This window comes from Gavialis gangeticus, unplaced genomic scaffold (assembly GCF_001723915.1).
Source record: "Gavialis gangeticus isolate Ggan-Ray unplaced genomic scaffold, GavGan_comp1, whole genome shotgun sequence".
Taxonomy (NCBI): Eukaryota; Metazoa; Chordata; order Crocodylia; family Gavialidae; genus Gavialis; species Gavialis gangeticus.
The window spans coordinates 195,037,440-195,060,870 of NW_017729032.1; the positions used below are offsets into that span (position 1 = coordinate 195,037,440).

Sequence of the window (23,431 nt, forward strand, 5' to 3'; positions counted from 1 at the left end):
GGAGGTCCTGCACTCTGTCTAAGAACCTACGTGAGCGTTCTGACCTGGCTGACTGCTCTTCCCAGCAGATGTCCGGGAAGTTCAGGTCCCCCATGACTACCACATCCTTAGCCTTCACTACCTCTGTGAGCTGACCCAAGAATTCCTGGTCAAGCTCCTCTCCCTGGTTGGGAGGTCTGTAGTAGACTCCCACCATTAAGTCCCTTTCCCCTCGACTGCCTTGTACCCTAACCCAAAGCACTTCAGAGTGCCCCTCCCCTGACTCCTTACTAATTGATGAGGATGTGTATTCCTCCTTAATGTAGAGTGCCACGCCCCCACCTCTCTTTCCTATCCTGTCCCTCCTGTACAGCCTATAGCCCTTGACATTCACCGCCCAATCATGCGTTGGTCCCACCACGTTTCCATAATCCCCACTATGTCCGGGCTGGTGTCAGCCAGCAAGAGGGTGAGTTCCTCCTGCTTGTTACCCATACTACGAGCGTTTGTGTAGAGGCATTTTAGGCCTCCTGTAGATGTGTGTACTGACCCCCTAGTCCCAGAGTTACCCTGGCCCCTAAGTTGTAGAAGTTTCTACTGAAACTGTCATTTTTGGTCTAGTAAAAACTGTTTGAGTACTTTTACACTTATGTTTTTTTCTACTGGTGGAGCTGTGATTCCACTAGTAGAAATGTAATGCTTGTATGCACCCAATATCTATTCCCATTTTTTTTCCTGCGTTGACTATTGGACTAATGTGTTAACTACCATTTCCAACCATCAACTGTAATAACTGTTGCTCTGACATACTTTTGGACTGCAGTCACACCTCTTACATCTGGCACTCTATTGCAAAATGTGAATGATAAATCATTGTAGATATTTAAAACATGGAGAATATACTTATTAAAATCTAAGGTTTGTCCCTTGGAGGCAGACATGCCTATATCTCTACTGTGATATAAATACAGCTTAAATAATCTACCCCATTTATCTGCATAGTGTTACTTTTGATGTTGTTACTACATTCAAAGGATTTACTGTCAAATGGTTGATTAAGATTTTGAAATGTGCATGAAATTTCATACTAGAAACATTAACCATTTGACAAACTTGGGTAAGCAGCTATAAAAAAAATAAAAAAAATCAGTAATAAGAAAATAAAGCAGACTGGTTTTTTCCCCATGTGAAGGCGCCTTTACACACGCAGGGACACTGCTCTGATGCACTGTAATTCCAGCATATCAGAGCAGACTTGATTAATTAAGTCTGCTGGAGCATGGCAATTACTGAGCTCCAGGAGTTTTCTGCATCTTGTGTATCAGTGTCCTTGTGCTTCAAAATAACGGTGGGGTACTCTATCTAAAGCTCATCAAATGAGCTTTAGATAAAGTGCCCCTGCCACCATTTTGAAGTGAAGGGATCTGATATACAAGATGCTCCTAGCGCTTTAATTAGAGAGGTTCTTGGAGCCACTGTAAGTAAAGACACCCCCACCACTCCCCACAGTCCTGGAGCACGTGTTTAAAAGCCCTGATTTGTTAGCCTGGCTACTATAGTACATTATGGCTCAAAATTTAAAAGAACAGCTAAAACTCCTTACATATGTTAGGAATACTTAAGCATACAAGAGTCCTGTGTATTTGTGTGTATGATGGAAGGATAGGGGGAAGAAATTTGCATACCTGCGCCACATCAATTTGAGATAAAACTCTTTTGGCAGCATCTTTACCCCGGTTTCGCTTTTTCATTTCTTCCAAACTAATCTCGTGGCTTGCTAAGTCAGACTGTATTTTCTGTTGAAAAACAAAAATAATAATCAGATACATTTGAAATAGAATGATACCCTATTACAGTCATTTGGAATATCTAGTTCTGGAAAAATTCCGAAGGGACATCATTAAAATATATACTAAAACTCCGGAAGAAATGATTTAGAAGAAAATTATTTTGCTTACTGCTTTGTAATTCATTTTATTTTTTCTGCCCATAAACCCGATACTACCTTCTCCTCATTGAACATCAAACCAAATTCTGACTTTCTTACAATAGAAATATTATCTGTTGCTACATACATTGCAGTTATATTGCAGGTACAGAACAGAAATGTTCTCTTCTTGTAGAAAAAGAGATGAATTGCAATTTTTCACTTATGGGAGAAAAAGCTTAACTGGAAAAGAAACACTCAAATTAATAAAGGGTTTATTTAGATATTCTTATTCATTGGTTGACCTGTTGTGCTGGAAATCTTATCAAAGTATTTGGTAAATACAGTAAACTACATCATCTCATACTGTTATGTACACAAATCAACTAAAATGTTATTTAACTTGTAGCTTGGGTTTAACTAACCCTAAACTTGCTTGCACTCTCAGCAAGGGAGGACAAATGTACAACTGAGTGCCAACAGCAGAAGACATAAATGGATTATTCTCAACCATTTTCTAGTGAATATTTCTGTCCATCATTTTCAGCAAAAACCAGTGGGTGAACAAATTAGTGTAATAGAAATTTCAGTCCTTGTCAGCTCATTATAAATTAGTCTTATAAGAAGAAACCAATTGACTTAAGCAAATGACCAATGCAATATCATGCAAAACAATTTATACGATGCATATTGATATAACCTAATTTAGACAAATTCAAACCAATTTATGTGAAAATTGTTAGAAAGTATCTGCTAGTAACAAGATTGCTAAACTATTACCACTGAGAACAGTTACTATATGAAATAATGATTAGCTTTTTTCTCTCATTACAGAAGGATTTGAAACTATTATTCCTAATGGAAAAGAATGTGACTTTAGCTTTTAAATGTTCACTTCATTAGTTTCACAAGCACCTCACTCAACCATTCCAGGCTCTCTACAAAATACATGCATACCTAAGATATGATAACTCTTATAATTAAAAATATAACTCAATAAATGTAAACCTTACATTACTACAATAATTAAGCACCTATTATTTTGATTTAGTTAAACTGAAGAAACTGAATGACTACAAAACAAAAAGTATTTATTTCTGAAACCATATATTTTTTGCTTGTTGCTCAAAAAGGTATATATTGTATGCTTTATATTGTGTAAAGATACAAGATGGGCATAATGTTTTGCATATAAATATGATAAACTATCTGAGAACTAAAAATCCTTTGTATAAACACTGAAACACATTAAGGAACAGACTTACATAAATGTGTAAAATATAATTGACAATGACCAAAGCTCAGTTCTACAGCTGTATTTATACAGAGAAAATATTTTTCTGTTTGAAAATGCTGACATATTGAAATCAAAATGTTTCACAGAAATGTGTCATTTTTAGGTGAAATTATCTAGGAAAAAATTATACTGGCATTCTGTCAAAGTAAAACCTGTTGATTTTAATATTAACACAATAACTATTTTGGTTTCTAATTTTTAGTTTTACAATAAATAAAAAATAGAAAGTTGAAATAATTAGATGCATTTTTTTGTATATTTATGATTTTTATTACAAATCAACTATTTTTAGGGATTTTTTTTGGTTAGTTCCATTTAAAAATGGGTTAAAAAACTGAAATTGTACAGTGTAGATCTGATTCTTGACCAGTTTTTATCATTCATTTTGAAACCAGCATTTTAATGCATAAAAAATAAATGCAGCAAAATCACAATAGATCAGTTCTGTGGTTTGTTCCAATATAATACAGGAAAATAAAGGAAAGAAGCAAATGAGAAAACAAGGACCCCACAGCAGAACCATCACCATTCCTGGATCTTATACCTCCACCTCCACAAATGTAATACATCTCATCCAGTGCACGAAATGCCATGATGGAAAATATGTAGGAGAAACCAAACAACCACTGCGTACCAGAATGAATGCACATGGAACATTGATCAAAGACAAAAGTACCCAGTTACCTGTGGGGGCACATTTCTCACAAAAAAACCACTCTCTCTCCAATCTCTGAGGTCTAATCCTCAAACGGAATTTACAAAACACCTTTCACAGATGAACCTATAAACTTCACTTCATCAACCTACTGGATACAAAAATAATAGACTAAATATAGACACTGGATTCATGACACATTATAACCTGCCTAACATCTGATAAGCCAGGTAACCTCTCTACTATTTGCCAGATATATTCTTATCACCAGGTCTACATTCCCCTTCCCCCTCCACCTGTTTCTCACCCATTAACTGTTTCAATTTGCATTTTCATGGACAGGAATTCTCACATACTGGCCTCTGGCTTCAATTCTATTCCATCTAGGAAGAGCACAGAACAATTGCAGACACTTCCTCAGCCTGATGAAGGGTGTTTGTACCTGGAAGCTTGCAAAGAAGAATTTTTCAAAACATTTTAGTTGGTCTAATGAAAGAGAGCAGATTTACCCAAAGAACCTTGCCTGCCTATGTCCTTAAACCAACATAGCTACAAGCCTATACCTCAGGAGATTAGATAAACTCACCCATCCTTCTGCTCCAGATGCATAAATGAGGAACAGTAGTGACAGAGAGCACAAGAAGCAGGAATACATTATTCCCTCAAGGAACAACCTGAAGACACAATTTCTTTCTGAGAAAAGAAAGTTGTGGACCCTCTGAACAGCTATTCCATGTTTGCTTTTGCTCAGGGAAGTAAGAAAACAAAAGGGAAGAAGGGCTTCTGAAATTATGTGGTGCCTATTAAAACACATTTATGAAATTTAACAAAAGTTCCATGGAACTAGCCATTTCAACTTAGTTCCACTTTTAATGAGACAGCAGCATCAGTGACCAGCCAGTCATCTTAAAGTATATTCAAAATGCAAGCATTTCAAAGGATTTTTTATTCAAAAAAATTCACCGACTGTACGAATGTCTCTTTGCTCATGCAAGATCCCTCACATTTTATTCTTAATCTTGTTTTTTACAAACCACTGGCTATCAGCCCCCCTCATCCCTCTCATTAAATGGTCTTTTTAATGATTTAATGTCCTTTTTACTGCTAGATTCCCAATGTTGGCAAAACACCTTTGTAATTATTAGTTGGAGACCAGAAGTAGCACCTTCACTACTAGTCACTCAGCCATTAGCTGTGCCTGTTGAGAGGCTGGTTATTTAGTGCTGTGTTGACTTCCTTTTTGTTTTTCCCACAGTTCCCTGCTAAGCTATGCTAAAACATTGGCAAGTACAGTAAATACAGCTATACAAGGACCAGGTCACACAGATGAGTCAGACGATTACTACCTATCTATGCCCTTCAATTACTATATAGCACATATGTGTACCACAGAAGGATGAGGGGGCTAGCTCAACAAAAGAACCCAGATAACAAGTAGTTCCAAGTTAGTTTTTAAATTTACTTGACATTTTTCAAATTAAAACATCCATCTAGTGGGTGGATACTAAGTAGGAAAGGGTGAATAATAAGTGAAATTTTCTTCTCTCCTCTTTTCCTTTTTGGTGAACAAATATTTCTTATAACACATAAGTCAATAGAGCTATTATCATGTTTACTTAAGTGCACAGTTATGTACCACTTGGATTGGGATCATAATAGGGCAGGGCATAATATAAGAATTTAAGTTTATTTTTTGTGCTATGCATTGTAAGCCTATAAGGGAAAGATATGTGTCATTCTCTGTGTTCTGTATGGAGCACATTACCTGTAACTACATATTTAAAGTTGTATTTTCATGTCTTTTATTAGTTTTAACACAGCAAAAGCCATGTAATTTCATGCCTATAAGGTGGGAGAGTGGTTATTTCAAGCAGTAAATATATTAAACTCATAGAAAAGCACAGAATGGAGAAGTGGTATGAAACTTTTTGTGCACTGCTGAGTTTCCCTCCTAGCAGAAGTTCTGATAACTGAAGTCCCCCATGAGAGCCAAGTCCTGAGATATGGAAGCTTCCATCACTTGTTTAAAGATGGGCTTGTCCACTTCCTAGTCCTGATTTGGTGTCTTCTAGCAGATATCCACTAGAGATGACATGCAAGAAACTTGCACCAATGTGCAAAGCTAGCCTGAATGATGGTTAACACTGTAGAGTAATTTTCTTTCTAATGGTATAACACGGAACAGTGCTATTGTGCAGGATCTAGTTGGGTGCTAAGATAAGATGTTTGGTTGAATGGGAATTGACAGAGAAAAACTGAGGGGGTAATGTGGAAGTAGAAAGGAAGTACATAATAAAGTTACACTGATTTAGTTACAGCATTTTGGCATAAGCACTACAGATAAGTCCATAAATAACAACACAATTGATGGTATAAGTGGATCAAATAACTCTCTTTTCCAAGTGATTGAGCTATTAATATATAAAGAGTCAAATTACTAAGAGAGACCATGCTGAGGTTCTGTTAATTCAACTATTTATTTATTAATCATTTCAAGAAGCCAAAATGCTTCTTGACTGCTCAGAAGCAAAGACAATACGCACAAACATATTGTAGAAATTCCATCATGCAAAAAAGATATTGTATCCAACATTACAGCTGTTTATTTCTATCTTTGGAACACCTCATCGATTAACTTTGGTTTTGTTTTATAGTAAATTTTCCAAACTACTTTGCTCAATCTCAAAGTCATTCTGGAAAACACATATTTGAACAATGCTTATCTGAGTAGGTCAGACCCAACATGGCAGAGATAAGCAAAATGTTTAAATAATAATGTATTATGAAACATCGAGAATGCTGTATCTTCCTTTTTAAAATTGCTTAGCTGGAGAGATATGAAGCATCACCTTCACTGACATTAAAAAAATGCTAAATGAAAGGGAAGAAGTACATTAGAGAAAAGACAGAAAAAAGACTGGAAAAGATTATAGCATGAAAATATTCAATGTAATTGGTACTCTTGTATGCAGCCTCAAAGAAAGAGGTCAGAGAGTAATGGGTCCCGAATAGCTAAAGACAAATTATTGCATCATGCTACCAATTATACCAACCTTGATACTCTTTCTTATCCATTTCTTTTGTAATTTCAATGCATTCTTTTCCTTCCATATTGCAGTCCATCAATTAATTATACTCATTAGTTAAATTTCTCCTAAGAAGACACTTCTCCCAAATACCAATAAGACACTTTACTATTATTATTATTATTTAATTCACAATAATTTCCTCTTCTTTGCTCCCAGCGCTTCTTGTCTACATTTTCTTGCTTTGACCAAAAGCTCCTTGTGGCAAAAATTGTGTTTTGCAGAGTGACATATGTTGTTGGATTTTAAAAATAATGAAAAATAATGATGCTGTAGGTGAAGGAGCTTATGATACCTGTGATGCATCTATTTCTTTGGATAAAGAACATTCAGGTTCCATCACTGCTTATACACTTTCTTCAAGGAGCACTGTGTTAATTTACAAAATCTTAAAATAATAAAAAATAACCTTAAAAGATACTTATCAGATTAAAGGGACTGATTTCACTTCAGTATAAGGACCACTTGCACAGCAAGAAGACTCTAGTCTCAAGAGTACTCAATCCCTTACTTCTCTCAATCAATCAATAAAAAAATCACTTTTAAAAAGATAACAGAACTGAATGAAGACAGGCGTGCCACACTGACATCAAAGGCTAGGAATCAGATGAATAGTTGAAAACATGTCAAACTATTCCTAGCTTGAATTAGAGGAAGGACAGGAAATTCAAGAAAATTCATATCTATAGATATATAGATATTTGAATAATGTATACATATATATTATAATATAATAATATAATTATAATAAAATGTTATATGTATGTATATGTGTGTGCATGTGTGTACACACACACAGACATATACACACACATACATATACACACACACACACACACACATACATATGCATATATATCCATATAATATAGTAATTGTATATTATATGCTTAATATACATATTATTTTGCCCATTCCGAAAGGGCAAGCCCACTGGCAATACAATGTTTCTACCACAAAACTAACCTAACAGTTTGACCATGATTTGTAACAGAAGTAGGAATTAAGAGGGTTGGCTAAATGTAACAATGCATGACAAGAAACAAAAGCAATAAGAACCTCTTATGTTACTTACTTAATATGGGAAAATATATAGTCATCAATGATTACTGAATCAATAAATTAAGGCAATGGAACTCAAACTTAAGTAGCAGTAAGAAAGGGATTGCACTGTGAAATTATGCCTAAAAAGACCATTTACATACAGGCTGCATATGGTGTACAGATATAAACTTTATCCTAAGCAACAATGGCCAACAATGGTTCATTAACAACAAGGCAAACAGTTCTGGCACCTGCTTAATCCAAATCTGTCAACAAAAAATATTAAATGTCTGGGGAAATCTCTGTTATAAGGGCTGGTGTAGGAACACCTACTACAGCTCCCAAAAGTACGGAGTTATTTTGCCACACCAGTGTTGGGGGAGTCCTCTTCTGTCACAGCTTCTGCTTTTTAGAAAGGGAGGGATCGACACTCTTTGGCTGTGTACACATGCTGAAATCACCCAGCATACCTCCCAGTTTTATTTTCTTGAGAGAAAACCTAAATAGGACAAGTTTCAGACACAGAAGCAAAGAGCCTGCAGTGTGGATGCTGTGCTGCCAGGGATCTCACGCAACCCAGAGAGTTTTGCAGGCTTTAAGTGAATGTTGGCAGAGATCAGCAGGGTCAGAGAAGGCGGGGGCATGGTCTGTGCCATGCACAGAAGAGTCCTCCAGCCTTTGCTCTTCCTTGTGCTGTATTGGAGCCCAGCTAAGGCTGGGCACAGGGAGTATTATGCTGGTATGCTCCCCTGCACCCACGTGCTGCAGTGTGATTCAGCAAGGAAACAAGCCAGGGGCAGAATACACCCCTTAACTGCTTCAGCACTGGGCTTTTCCAGTCCAAAGCAATCAGGGGGCATGTTCTGCTTCCTGTGCGACTGGCTGACATGTTCTCCCTCACTCTGTGGGAGGGGTAGGAGAGAAAAGCAAACACACTGTGATTGCGGAAGTCGGCCTTGAGTCTGTTGCCTATACAGAAGTTCTGTCTGCTGAGAACAGACTCTGGGCAGCCACTTTACTTAGGTTGTTCTCAACTTATTTTTCTCCCCAAACGGCCACTTTTACAGTGGGAAAAAAATTACAAACATCTGCATGCTCATGGTATCTCTGTTACACCAGGTAAAAAGGATGATGAGAGCTTTGTGTATAGTTTGACTAGTTCATGGTTTACTTTAATTTGGCTTCAGCTGACTTGATTGATATTTTATCTCACTAATTACTAGAAATCTAAAATGATCACATTATATTAAAAGTAACTACACTGGTAATATCAAAAAAAACCTGAGTGCTAAAAAGTAGGATATACCCATACAGAAAAAGAATCAAATAAATGAGATGCTGTGGGACAGTGCAGATGTATGCTTTACATCATCTGGATTTAAAATTAGCATCTAATAGTTTTCTACAGCTAAATATTGTAATTTACAGGTATTTATAATTTCCTGGTTGAGTTTAACACAATAACTTGCATAACAAAAAAAATTATAATGATCTGTATTTCATTAAACTGTGTTAACGGGGATACATTAAAACTAATAGCATGACCCTGATTTCTCTACCCTCTTCTCCCTGCCCCCACCCCTTAAAAATACACAATTGCAAATCTAAGCCATACGGTTTAAGGCTTGAAGTTCAGGTATAATTTCCATTGACAATGTGCCTGGGGTGGAGTTGCCTTTGTCTTAAAATATTGTCTACCAATTAAAAGCTTATACCACATTATCAAGCCAAAAGGGAAAGGTCAGCAGTATGTATAGCTTTGATGCATAAGAACTGACAATAACCACAAACTAAGCAACGAGGTGAACATATACCTCTAGCAGTATCATAAAACCATAGGGAAGTAGAACTGGCAAGGACCTTATAAGGTCACTTAGTCTGTTCAAGGCAGGGTCATCCTTAAACATTATTGTCAGTGATGGTTTTGAGACAGAAAAGCTAATGGTGGTTTGCTTTCGTTTATACTCTCTACTAGCTGTCCCAGATGGAAAGTCTAATTTGGGTCTGAGACATAACTTGCAATTTTCTGGATTCCACTGGAAATTGCCAAAGATATTGGCCAGAGATCTCCATGCAATTCTACAGGTTCTGACATTGATATATGACTAATACATTAAAACATTAATGTGAATAATCTTGTATTATTGCTTGATCCATGGTTTTGTATTAATTAGATATAAACGCTAATGTGCTAGCTTAATTATAAATGCACTATGCCATTCCATAAGTTGTGCTCTCTTACCAATAGTATCAGTGAGGATTCAGAACTGAAGCCTTAGCCTTTACTATTATTATTTTTTAATCCACAAATAAACATAACGTGCATAAAGTCTTAAGTGCAAGAAGGTTTTTCTGCATGCTAGAGAGGTATCTACTTTTTATGTAATTATGTGCAATATGTATATCTGCTTTAATTGCAGTACACAGCTTGACAGGTTTTACTTTGTGTATCAGGCTTTCTGGTGTTAAAGGCTTGTAACTTCCACTCAGTATGCATAAGTCATTAGCCTTTCAAGGATAGTGCTCACTTTATCTTCTGTTTTATTTACTTCAAAGTAACAGTTTAGGCAGAGTCATCATGAAATATTTAGCATCTAGTATAATAGTACTGAACATATATAATTCAGTTGCTACTTATCTAGATCACAGATTGTAAGGCTAGAAGGGACCTTGGAAGATCATTGGGTCCAGCACCACTGCACCAGGCAGGAAAGACAGCTGGGATCAGGTGTCCCCAGCAAGGTGACCATCCAGCCTTCTCTTGAAGATTTTCAGGGTAGGTGACTGCACCACCTCTGGAAGGAGCTTATTCCACAGTCTGGACACCCTGACTGTGAAGAAGTTTTTCCTAATGTTGACCCTGAACTGATCTTCCAGGAGTTTGTGGCCATTACTCCTGGTTTTCCTCAAAGGCGCCCTGGTGAACAGTTGCTCACCGAGCCCTTGATGTACTCCCCTGATGTAGTGGTAAGCTGGTACAAAGTCCTCTCTCAGCCTTCTCTTTTTCAGGCTGAAGAGTTCCAGGTCCCTCAGCCGTGCAAGTCTCTGATCACACAGGTGGCCCTTCTCTGGACTCTCTCAAGCTTTTCCACATCTTTGTTAAATTGCGGTGCCCAGAACTGGACGTGGTATCCAGCTGCAGTCTCACCAATGCGGAGTACAGTGGAAGAATCACTTACTTGGTTTTGCCTGTGCCCTACATAGCTATGTGCCAAATAACAGCACTTAAGGTATTTTTTCAAATTTGCCTGCAGATTTTTCATAAAAATCTGAAAGCCAAAAGGAAACAGCATGGCAGATGGACGCCACAGTCCCGCATTCATTTCTAATAATACAAATGTATGTAAAATTCTTACTGTAAGAAAAATACCCCAGGATCAGCTGAACTGCAGGAAGCGGGTAGATGAAAATTTCCCATGCAGTGTCCCCGCAGGCCTCCATGACAGCTCACCTGTGGGTGGGCTACAAGGTGTCAGTGCTCTTCCTCCCTTCCTCTTCCTTGAGGAAGGAAGGGAAAGCATAGGACTGGGTTTTCTGTAAACCTGAGAGAAGCATGCAACACTTTAGGTTAGACTGGGAAGAAGGTGATCTTCCTCATAAGTACTGATCTAACTTTCTTGTGGAAGAGAGAGTTCTTTTCCATAATAACCCCCTTGAATGACTACATACTCTCCCTTTTTGTGCCAGGAGAAAGACTTTTCTCACAGTACAAATGTAACACTTATTCATTTGCAGAACCAGTGGGGGAGGTGGGGGAGGAAGCTGGGTGCAGTGATACAGCTGCACCCCCTCTTTGATTCCTGCTCCAACCAAGGTTTAAAACCAACTGCCTGGCAGTGGCAACAGCTAGACCATCTATTGATTTATGACTCATTAAAATGTACCAGATTCCTTCTAAACTCTTTATTCCACAGGTATTAATGACCCTCTCTCTTTTTAATGCTATTAATGTTCCACTAATCAAGCTAGGCTTTCTCCTGCAATCCTGCTGCGTCTTAGCTGCTCCTGGTAACATAGCTCCTGTTTCACAACTCTGCAGACTGTTTATAACTCAGTGCAATGACATTATATTTGTTTTTACTTTGATCTTAAATTGAACAATATAGCACTAAGTCCCTAGCATATCATTAAACCTTCTAATCTCTTTCTGCCTGGAGAAAAATGGGTGTTGTATGATGTGGGATAATGCACCACACCTCCTTCATTTTCCTTTTCAAAATCCTAAATCCACCCATGCACCTGTTCATGACCAAACAAAGACTGAGCCCCAAGCCTCACAGAAATGGGACTGATTGGTAGTAAAACAAAGCAAAACAAAATAAAAACTATTTACTCTGACAAGAACAAGATATGGTTGGTTACTGCATTTATCAATCCATCTTCCTTAGTAAATGCCGGTATATAAAAAGCATGATGTGGGAGATAATGCTACTTGACAAATATAGCAATTAAATGGAAAAACTACAAATTCATAATTATTTTGTGTCCTTATATATATTTCAGACGCATATATAATACATCTGATGTAATTAAAGGGAGCCATATTTTCAAATATGAATGCCTAAACTTAGGTATTTAAATAAGAATGTAAGTGCCTACAAACAGATGAAAATATTTCATTTTAGGCATGTATTTTTTTTAAAATTAGACTCAGGGAATTTACAAACACAAACTTGACTAGTTAATATACTGGGGCATCAACCAGGAAAATATAATATTTGTTTTCCAAGTCATACAAAATATGTAGTTTTGCATATACATTTCTTGACTGTATTTTTGGCCAATTTTGGAAGTGCTGCTCTCTTTTTCTCCCACCCAGTCCAAATCAGTGCTCAAGAGACAAGTCACAATTTTCAAAGGATCATGGCAAACAAGACAACTAATTCATTTCTTAGAACAATACCTTTCTTCATTTTAGTACTTGAAGCTTACAAGAAAATGAAGAAGTTGGACATATATCATTATACTGTTGCAGGGCCTAATGACACTTTTCTTACTTTGTTCCACAACAGATGGGATTAGAAAATTTATACTGCATTGTCCTTTGCTTCTTTTGCCAGCTGTGATTTGACCTGTTAGCCAGGGAGAGCCCAATAACTTCAGGTTACATTTCCTGTGGAAATTTTTCTGTATAAAACTGAGAGCAATCAGTTTGAGAATAATGTCTCCCTGTATTAGGACAGCATGTTTGGCAAGTCCCCTGTCACTGTTCCCAAGTATGTGATTGCCATATACAACAATTAGGCCAAGCAGAATCTCAGATTCAATCTGCTTGTGGGAACAGAATATTTACTAACCCCTAATTTAGTATTTCACAAACACTATATGCAGGGGTATTTATTCTTCAGAAGAAAACAACAACTTTTGTAGCTCAGGGAATAGCATTTGTTTTTTGAGCCAGTATAAGGTCCATAAGCAACAGTTATAGTGATAGTTACAGGTATCTTTATACTTGTTTTGTTTATGATAAAAAAACCCAAATATGCATTGGAACTTAATGTGTTTGTGGAAACATGTTTAAAAACAATCATTTATACAAGTCTTAAACAGCTCTGTCTTCATATTTCAGGTACTACTGTACAACTATTAGATCATCATACAGTACCTGGGGATCATGGGAAGCACATGAAACTACAACGTTATTGGAAAACTTGCAATACTCAAGATATACACTATAAGATGAACATTAAAAATGCAATTGCAGGGGGTTGAATACCAAGAGGTTGAATACAAAAGGTTGAATACCACAATTCATTTATTTGAAGATGTATTTTTTTAATATACATTTAGGTTTAAAATATATATTTGATATATTTTTGACTCTCTAGCTACAGCAGTGGAGGGACCCTCCAATAATTAGATTTTATACATGGAAAATAATAACATAGGTATAATTTTCCATGTAAATAATCTAATTTCTGGGGAGTAATCTTAAATTTGAAATAATTTTGGATTCAGATAAATATGATATTAAAGCCAGAATGGAATGTCTCTTTCTTAAAATGTTTGAAGAATATGATGAGGTTGGTGAAACTTATTCAGATTTCTGTAGGATTTGGTAGCTTGGATATTGCTTCTAAGCTCTATTTAATTAAAATCTCTACACACTGTAATGCCTCTGAATTTGACTATATCACTAGTCAATAAATGTCATGTGGCTGATTTTAAACTTGAAGACATAGGCCTTAACCTACGTCAGACTGTGACTGCAGTAAAAGGACCTAGCAGTGACTATTCTAACATGAATAAAGCAGGCCTTGGCTTAGTCACTTTTATAGTAACTCAGACTGATTTAACAACAGATTATTCTTAGTGCTTCTAATTTATAATGAAATATACATTTATGGAAATAGCATTTTTTTTTAATTGGATAAGCCACACAGCATATTTTCTACTTTCGGGGGGTGGAGGGGGGGAGGTTGGACCAGTTCAACACTACAAAACAAACACCCTGAAGTGTTGAAGACCATGACAAATTCTACCTTCCTATTCTTCTAATGCAAGGTAGGATTCTTTCCAAATTCTCTAACAAGCATTAACAAAGCATATAACAATGGAAGGGATGGAATGAGCACAGAGCTCAACTAGATGATCGCATAGGGTTGATCCAGACGTGCGCACACATGTGGTTTCTGGTGTTGTAAACCTCTTTGCCAAAAACTTTGTGTGTTGCATGTTAAATTGTGCGTGGCACTCCTAATTTTCAACACTGGGGTGAAATTTGATACTGGAATTTCCCGGTAGCAAAAAAATAAAAAACAAAACAAACAAACAAAAAACCCCCCACCAACAACACCCTGGAAAAAAATGTGGTGCAAAGCATGCCAAAGCACTGTGTGCTGGGACAAACGTGAAGACGGGGGAGCAGGCAGCCCAGGCCAGCCCAGGTGCACTGCAGACCCCCCATGCTGAGGCACCATGCGCCCCAGCCAGCCACTCCTCGGTTGGCTGGGGTGCAGTGTGCCTCAAGACAGGGAAGCAGGCAGCCCAGTGGGGAGCTGCCTGCTCCCCTGTCTCAAGGCACACTGCACCCCAGCCAGCTGCTCCATGGTTAGTTGGAGTGCAGTGTGCCTTGAGATGGGGGCTCCATAAGTCTCAGTGTAGGGGCTCCACAGCAGAGCCCCTGTGCTGGGCACACAGAGACAGGGAAGCGAGCCCAGGGCTGCCTGCTTCCCTGTCTCAAGGCACACTGCACCCCAGCCAGCCAGGGAGTGGTTGGCTGGGGTGCAGGGAGCTTCAGCATGTGGGCTCCACAGTGCAGAGAGATGGGCTGCCTGCTCCCTCATCTCCACGTGCCACTCTTGGACAGGCTGGGGCACAGGGTGCCTCAGCGTGGGGGCTGCCTGCCACCTATCCCTATGCTGAGGCACCCTGTGCCCCAGCCCCCCTGCACATGAAGCAGTGGGACAATGTGTCCTGCTGCAAACTGTACAAGCAGGGGTGTGCACTGCAGTATAAAGTAGTAGCATAAACTTGTGCTGCTACTATTTGTGCTGCTGCAAATACACACCCCTGTTCATGTGGACATGGCCATAAGGCCCTTGTAACTCTGCTTTCCTAATGTGTATGTGACAAAAAAAATCTCCTCCAAACAAAACAATATGCTACACACACAATTCTCCACAATTAACCACATGACAGATATTTGTCAAATCACTTAATGTACTGTTGAAAACTGTTCAGATAAGAAGGTGATGAAACAGGATAAGAAACTTAGACAGAATAGAATCTGGAACAGAAATTCAAATATGTTTACTGAAAGTTGAGCTGGTTCTTCTTAATGACAATTAGGCCAGCTGCTCCCATTCTTCCTTACACAGTTGAACAAACAACTTCTCCAATGTCATAATATGAAAAGAAGTATCAGTGTCTTTAATATTCTGAATTGTGCAAGTAAGTCATTGTGAATTCTTTATCCTAAATTATTAGTCTGTAGCCAATGATGTGTAGCATTGTTTTCATCAAGTAAGACCTTATATAATTCAACAACTCTTTGCTATTACACCATGACATTAACATTGCTCCTGTGCATGGCACACTGATATTTTAACAACGTATTAAAAACCAATTTCACTTAGGACATAATCAGATATTAAATGCATATCACCATTTAAGGGCTTCTACCTTCTACCTAATTGCCTTTCTTAACTTTACCAAGAAATGGTATCTTGTGCATTTACTCTCAGCATTGCATTTTGCATAAAACCATAGGCAAAACACAGACATGAGTCTATTCCAAGTTTATTTGTAATGTTCAGCAGATATGTGGAATGCATTTTCTTCCCTTGATTAAAAAAAGAAAACTGTTTTTTGAACTAAACTGGAGAACAAAACTATTTTTCCTCTCATATTTTACAGTACTTATTTTTATGAATAATAAATCTATAATATAGTGTATCAATAACTTGTGACAATGATTTAAAATAACTATAAACCCCTAAACCTATTGGCACTGAAAAGATTTAAATATAAAATAAACTAGTTAAGATGCTAAAATAGTACAGTGGAATGATGAATACATGTGTAGCTTAAACAGAAGTATACATCTTTTCAAGATGCAGGCCTCTGAGTACAAGTATATTTTAACAAAAGAAGTCCAAAATTAGGAATGGCTAAAATGAAGGAACAGAAAACCTAATATAAGCTTTAGGGAACTGATTTTTATAATGAAAACACCAATTCAAAAAAAAAATCAGAAATTACACATAACTACCTCTTTAGACTTCTCTCAGAGCAAATTGACTGTTCATACATAGAGTAGTTTAAATAGCATACAGATTTTATATTTAATACCAAGTTCTCTTTTTCTGCTTGCAATAAAAAATAAAAAAATTCTTTGTTTTTCACTCAATGAATTGAAAGAGCATTTATAAGAGTAGGAGTTAGGAAAATTCCCATAATAATTTTAGTTCTCAGATAATCTTTATTTATTCATGTATTTGAAGGAGAGGTCATATTGGGACATTGAGGTCAAACACAGATACAACTATGCTTTTTTTCATGAATGTATTTTTAAATCTGTTTCATGTCATTCTCTTTTATGTGTACAGTTTTACCATTGTGCCTTTTAAGAATCTGGACCCATTACTTTTTTCTGAGTAGTTGCAGTTAGACTATTTGGTCTGACTGCAGTATCTTGTATGATTCTCAAAGAGAAATAGCCTGCCTAGATTGCAGTAGCTTTCTAGCATTAAAATCTCAGTACCACATGGTGGAGTTAGAAGCACACAGAATTTACATTTAAAAATGTTATAAAGACAAGACTCAAATAGCATGTATTAAACATTGAAAAATGTACTTTCTTTTTGCTATATCTCTGCCCATTATCAAAGTAATTGCTTTGTTTTACCAAAACAAACTGAATTTCACTTCCTCTCAGTTTCAGCTCTGATCTAAAGAACCAAAAAAATTGGTTAATCCAGAATAGGGTTTTGATGGAGTTGAATGAGTGACGTCTAGTACAACAAAAACCTCAGTGTTTTTCTGATTTAAATCCTGTATAATTTAGTTTCAGTTGTTTAATATACTTTGCTGAAAAGTCAAATAAATAATCTCTGTACTTAATTAACTATCACAGATGACTAACCCTTTTTGCTGGAGCTGTAAGGAATGGACACAGGAGCGAAGCCATGGTCTTAGAAGTTCTATCATAAGGAAGAACTTTTGAGGTCTCTTTAGGGCCCACAAAGCACCTGGCCGCAGAAGCTGCTCAAGAGACAGGCGTAGACCACAAATTGGTATTCATTTTTAGTGGTAGCAATTTTCCACCACTAGAAATGTTTCTGGGAAAGGGAGCAGTTGAGGTGTTCAGCCTGCAATCTCTCCCTCTCCACTGTTCCTTGTACATTCCCAAGACTGGGTGAGCCTGGTTTGGGGGAAGCATGGGAAGCAGTGGCTGCTCTAGTCATCCCATTCATGCGGGGACTGGGGCATTGAGTAAAGCAAGCGGGAGCAAGGAGCGACTGCTTCTCTGTTTGGCTCCTGGTGCTCAGGAGCTGAACCAAGGAACAGCCTGGTAACTTTTCCTCACCTGCTCCCCAGACCAGGAAGCCAGAAGGGTCCGTGACCCCAGTGTGGAGAAGGCTCGGCAGCTTTTCCTAACACTCAACTCCTCCTGGTACTGGGAGATGAGCAGTAATGATTCCCAAGTCATCCATAAATTAGAGTGACCCTAGTCTTAGGAAGGCATGGGGAGCAATCACCCATTGCTCAGCTCTTCCTAGACTAAGGTTATTTTTCTACCAGAACTGCCATTTTGTTCTGGGAGAAACTGTGTGAATGCCTGAATGGTCATGGTTCCTATGGGGGAATTGGAGTTCTCCTGGTAGAAACAACACTTGTTTTTGGTCTTAGTCAGGGTGGTGCCATAACCTTATCCTTGCTATTCATGGGCAGAATGTATCAAGCTATTTACCCATTTAAAATTCATTGAACATTTTATTTTCCCAAAAGATTTTTAAAAGATTGAGCTTCGGAGAACTGAAAAACTCGCATTAAAACTGTTCAGTTCATGATTTTGTTTCTTAAAAGATTGCACCTTAACTGTCAGATAAAATCACAAAGGGGAAAGATTCAACAGCTTCTGGGCTGATTGTATTTCACATTATAACCTATTACCATTAGGGAAAATGAAGCTATAAAACGAGGAGCATCAAAAAGTTTAGTTAAAAGTTAAATGCAGTTTGATTGTATTCAGTATTATTCCAGGAGGGTGGATGAGATTTTTACAGCTGCCCATGTATTACATCTATGCATGTTTCTAAGCCAGATATATCTATGATACATAGCAAACACCTATTAAAAAACAAACAAACCTGACCAATCCTCTGATATATTTTAAAGGCTCCAAGTACAGCATTAACAAGCACTATCTTTCACTATCTCCTTAACTCCTTATGTTTTTGAGCTAAACATTTAGAAGACTTAAGTTAAACCGATACACCCTAGAGAAATGCTGTTTTCCCCCTATATTACTTAATACTTCTCCAGGTAAATCATGTTTTTGGAAAGAAAAAAGCCATCTAGAGGGGATACTAGATAAATACTACCTTTTATGATTAACATTTGAGGACTGAATCACTGGGGCATGATTCTGCTGGTGCAGGTTGAGGGAATCATGCTGAAAGCAATGTAAATTTAGGCACAGAAAAAGCTCTCATTCTCTAAATATCAGTTGATATTCATATTTACACAAATACATATATGCATGCAAAGCAGCTTAAAGATTCATGGATATATGTTTAAATATCACCATGTTCTTTTGGAACTTTAAACTACTTTTAAATTTTTAATTTTTAAATTAAAGAATAAAAGAACTGATTTCTACAGATATGAACCACATCTTCCTTTGACTTTAACTGGAGCTTCTCTGAAAACAGTCCCATATTGACTTACTCACACATTTTTATCTTTTCTATATTTCTTTCTTGTTGTAATCAAACTTTATTTTTCATTTATAATTGCTCCAAAAGTTACTGGGTTTCCTATGATATAATCTGAATAGTTTTATAAAATTATTTTTTTTATATCACTGGAATTATTTTAACCTATTCTTTTAAAAAAGTACTACAGATGGATTATACCATGGAAACTGTTGGAAGTTACAAGCCACAGTTGCATGAATGCTATCTACTGTTTATATAAACCACACACATACAATTTAGGGAGAATAATTTTAGTTTAAACTTGTCTGACCTGGAAAAAGTGAAATGTAATGCCATTTTTTTGCATTTCTTATTAATCTTTAATCAATTTACCTATATTATGTAATTCAGCAACAATACACCGGCCATCTAGTTGCTTTACAAACATTTTTTTTTTTATAAATTAAGTAAATTTGTTTATTTTTGTATGATGTGTGTTGGATGTTAAAGTGCTACAAGTGTTTATTACTGACATTTGAATGTTACTGCTTAATTTTCTATGACATTAAATCACCTAAATGGGTAATGATAAAATTAATGGGAAGTACTAGCTTACTGGTAAATGAAATTGATCTCCTTTAAGCAATACTTTTATCCCTACTTCACTTGTCTTCTACAGTGTTGTACCAAAGATGTGTTATATCTCTGTCTTTTGGATTTAGAGTACTGTGGGAAAAATACCTTATAAGAAGAGAGAATGAAAAAGAAAAAGAAAAAGAGGAGAGAAAATTTCTGAGTATAGCCAGTATACACTCCTTAATTCAGAAGCCTTGGTGTGATTAACAAATCAATTTAAGACCATTAGGTCCTGCTTATAACTTACCTGTGCTTCCTGAGGGACTTGTGCTGCGTCAACTCTGTCTGCAGTGTAGGCTGTTAACTGTCTATCAATGAAGGAAAGAGACTCTTGGATTAAGCGAAGGGTTTTGTCAATCTCCTGGGCAGACTGGATACTCTGTTCAAGAGCCTTTTGTCTTCGTACAGCCTAAAGACAACAATAATCATTATCAAAATAATAATAAATTGAAAATTTACATTCACAATATTTTTTCTCAAAAATGCAGGCTGTATCATAAATTGCTATGTCTGATTCTTTCTCAGCCACCTTTTTGTAAGATAAATTTCGCCTCTTTTTGCCACCCATCCAGATCTCTTTTTAAAGAATTTTGCACAATAAAAATCCTAATGTCTGCAGGACACAAAAACCAGCACATGCACTGAGGATTTCTATAGAGGTTAGAAGACAGTGGAACTGGGAAATAAAACCATTCTTCCTGATGCAGTCTTCCATTCTGAGGTCGAATGGTCCTCTTAATCTCATTACATAGTTCAAGAGATTTTGTTTACTTGGAACGGGGTTAATGTCATCACAATCCAATCCAAAATAATCCATTTCAACAAGTGAGAGGGATAAAAGAAGTCTTAAGAAAGAACTCTCACATGTGAAATATAAATAACTTCCTGAAGCAGACTGAATGCTAAATCTAAAGGGAGAATGAATTTTGTCTTCATTTTTCAGGCCCTATCTGTAGTCACTCCTACTTTATAGCAATGTGGGTACCTGTCTACATCTCCCACTCCCACCTCAGTTTAGCAGACCTGTACATATCAGCCCTCCTTCCCCCCAGCAGTGCCACACTTGACTGCCAATTTTGCAAAAATTTTGGACAAGCACCATTATGCTTTCCTCTTTGGTGGCCTAGTGCTTAGAAGAAATTTGCTATAAATTATTTACAAAATGATTAAATTATCCCACTTTAAATCTTTTTCTTAAAACCTGCTTATGTTTTTGATGCTAACAAACCACTTGACAATGATTAATCAGTCAGAATTATATGAACGTTTATAACTGTTTCAGCATTACCATATATTTCCTTGGTTTGCTGACTCTACCAGCTACCTCTACACATTATACTTGGTTTACAAGTTTATGCTTAACACATTGGGGCTCCAGCCTCTGGGCAATGCTGAAATAATAATAAAACCCGTACAATCCCAACCTTCACTAAGGGTGAGCAGGTTTCCTATGTAGAAGTCTAGCCATATATCAGTGACTCACTTTCCTTAACCAATTATTAATTAAAAGGGGAGGGAGAGAGTTTTGGCAGTGTATTAGTGTTAGCTGCTCTGTTATTATTCATGAGTTGTGTCTGCCAAGTAAGCTACATTTTAATCTGATTTAATAGCTACACACTACTTTGGGCGCCTGATACCTTCAGCCAAAAAGACTTGAAATACTTATCAGCCAATCAGTGAGCTATTCTACATGGAGCTCTGGTCCTTCAAGGCCTACACATTTAATCAATATGTGCATTTAATTATTCTGAACACTCTTGGTGGCTCCTGTAATTAGTAAAAGGATAGGGTCCCCAAACCGTATCTGCTATTTTGAGTGTTTGTAAGCTGCTTTATGCTATTTCTGAACAGCTCATCACATAACCCTGTACAGTTGCCAATTCTAGGAATTTTCTGTGGAACTGAGCAGCTTTGCAGGTTGGACCCATGCTGTCAGTGTTAATGGAGGCACCTGAGTTACTGAAATAATATTACACCAGTAAATGAACCGCTAAAGCAATGTTCCTTCACAAAGTACTGCTAGTTCTCTCTACTTCTGTAGCTTTTACTTCCATTTCTCTGTGATCTTAATTTTATCTCATGTAGTAAATTTGGACAGTCAATCGTATTTTCTGGACATGGATAGTACATTCTGAGAAGCCTAATCAGATTGTTGGTAAAGGCTATAACTCCAGTTTTGTGAACCTCATGGATCCCAACTAGAGACAGTAACTGAAATAAGGACTCAAAATTACCAGTTTTTTTTTTAAATGGTGGTAATAGATACTGTGTTAATATATGTCAGTGGAGAAGATTTTAGTTCAAGTGTCAGAGGCTGTCTAAATTGGTTATATATTGTATTAAAAGCTCATACATCACATGCAGAGAAGAAATAGTAATTATTATAATCAGAACAACTTGTAGCCATGACTTAGTTTTTAAAGGTGAGTGTATCAGAGGATGCTCTGTAGATAGATTATCCCAATATTAAAACTGCAGTGCCTTTTCCTCCCCTTTAAAATGTCATCCTGTGTTACCTCTTCAATCACTCTCAAGAAGTTTCCTGAACCCTAAACTCTGAAAATCTACCAAACTACTGACCAGTCCACCTAAGATGAAGGCATATAATACAAGAAAAGAAAAATATTTCTATTTAAAAATTAACGCTATATGAAAATATACAAATTACAATAATATCTACAAGTTCAACAGTGCAAACTACAGAATCTCACAGAACCATTCAGGGCATGCCACTGTTGTTAATACAATGACCCTGAGACTATTGCAGAGAAAGAAACCTAACCCACACTTGCTTACTATCACCCTACATCCAACGCACACAGAAACCATGTTGTGGAGATGCTGATAGAAGGGTGCCTCTAAGTGAGTTGCCCAGCCTGCTGGCTTCTGCTGACCAGTCCCACTCCTTGAGGAGCTCCTCAACCCAGTCCTTCAGCTAAAACATGGATTTTGAGTAGCAAACAAATTAACACAAAAATAAACAAAAGCAAACCCTGTTGCCCTGTTCTGGCCCTAGAACGGGGACCCTTTGACTCTGGCCCCAGCACAGCAGCCTGCCCATCCTAGGTACCAAGCTCATAGGTTGCCTTTGGCTCACAACTATTCCCTCACAGTTCCTTCTTCTTCTTCTTCTGCTTTCTTCTTGGGGTTTTAAACTCCTAGTTTTGTAGATGCTTTTTGAAGATCACAGTATCTAAATGTCCCACAAGTGGGCATCCTCAAGAGGGCTGGCTGTTCTCTCTTAAAGGCCCAAACTGCCCTGTTACAATGCCCAACACTGCTCTCATGAGTACACCAACTGTAGTCCTAAAAAAAAAATCCTTGGACACTTTCCAAAAACAGGTTATATAACTTTTGAGCTTGATGAGTGGGAGAACATAGGTGGGACTTATTTTCCTGAAGTGGTCTTGGAATTAGCTTTGAGATGCTATGGACATACCCATA

At 37.2% G+C, this 23,431-nt stretch overlaps 1 protein-coding gene across 1 annotated transcript in view; it reads right to left on the bottom strand.

Annotated features, from left to right (window-relative positions):
• DMD (dystrophin) overlaps positions 1–23,431 on the bottom strand; it is a 2,221,918-nt gene that overhangs the window by 1,499,422 nt on the left and 699,065 nt on the right. The window contains exons 28-29 of the mRNA XM_019523954.1: positions 20,235–20,396; positions 1,665–1,775 (exon numbers count right to left, since the gene is read on the bottom strand). Coding sequence (XP_019379499.1) covers positions 1,665–1,775; positions 20,235–20,396 — 273 coding nt within the window. The remainder of the gene's footprint in view (positions 1–1,664; positions 1,776–20,234; positions 20,397–23,431) is intronic.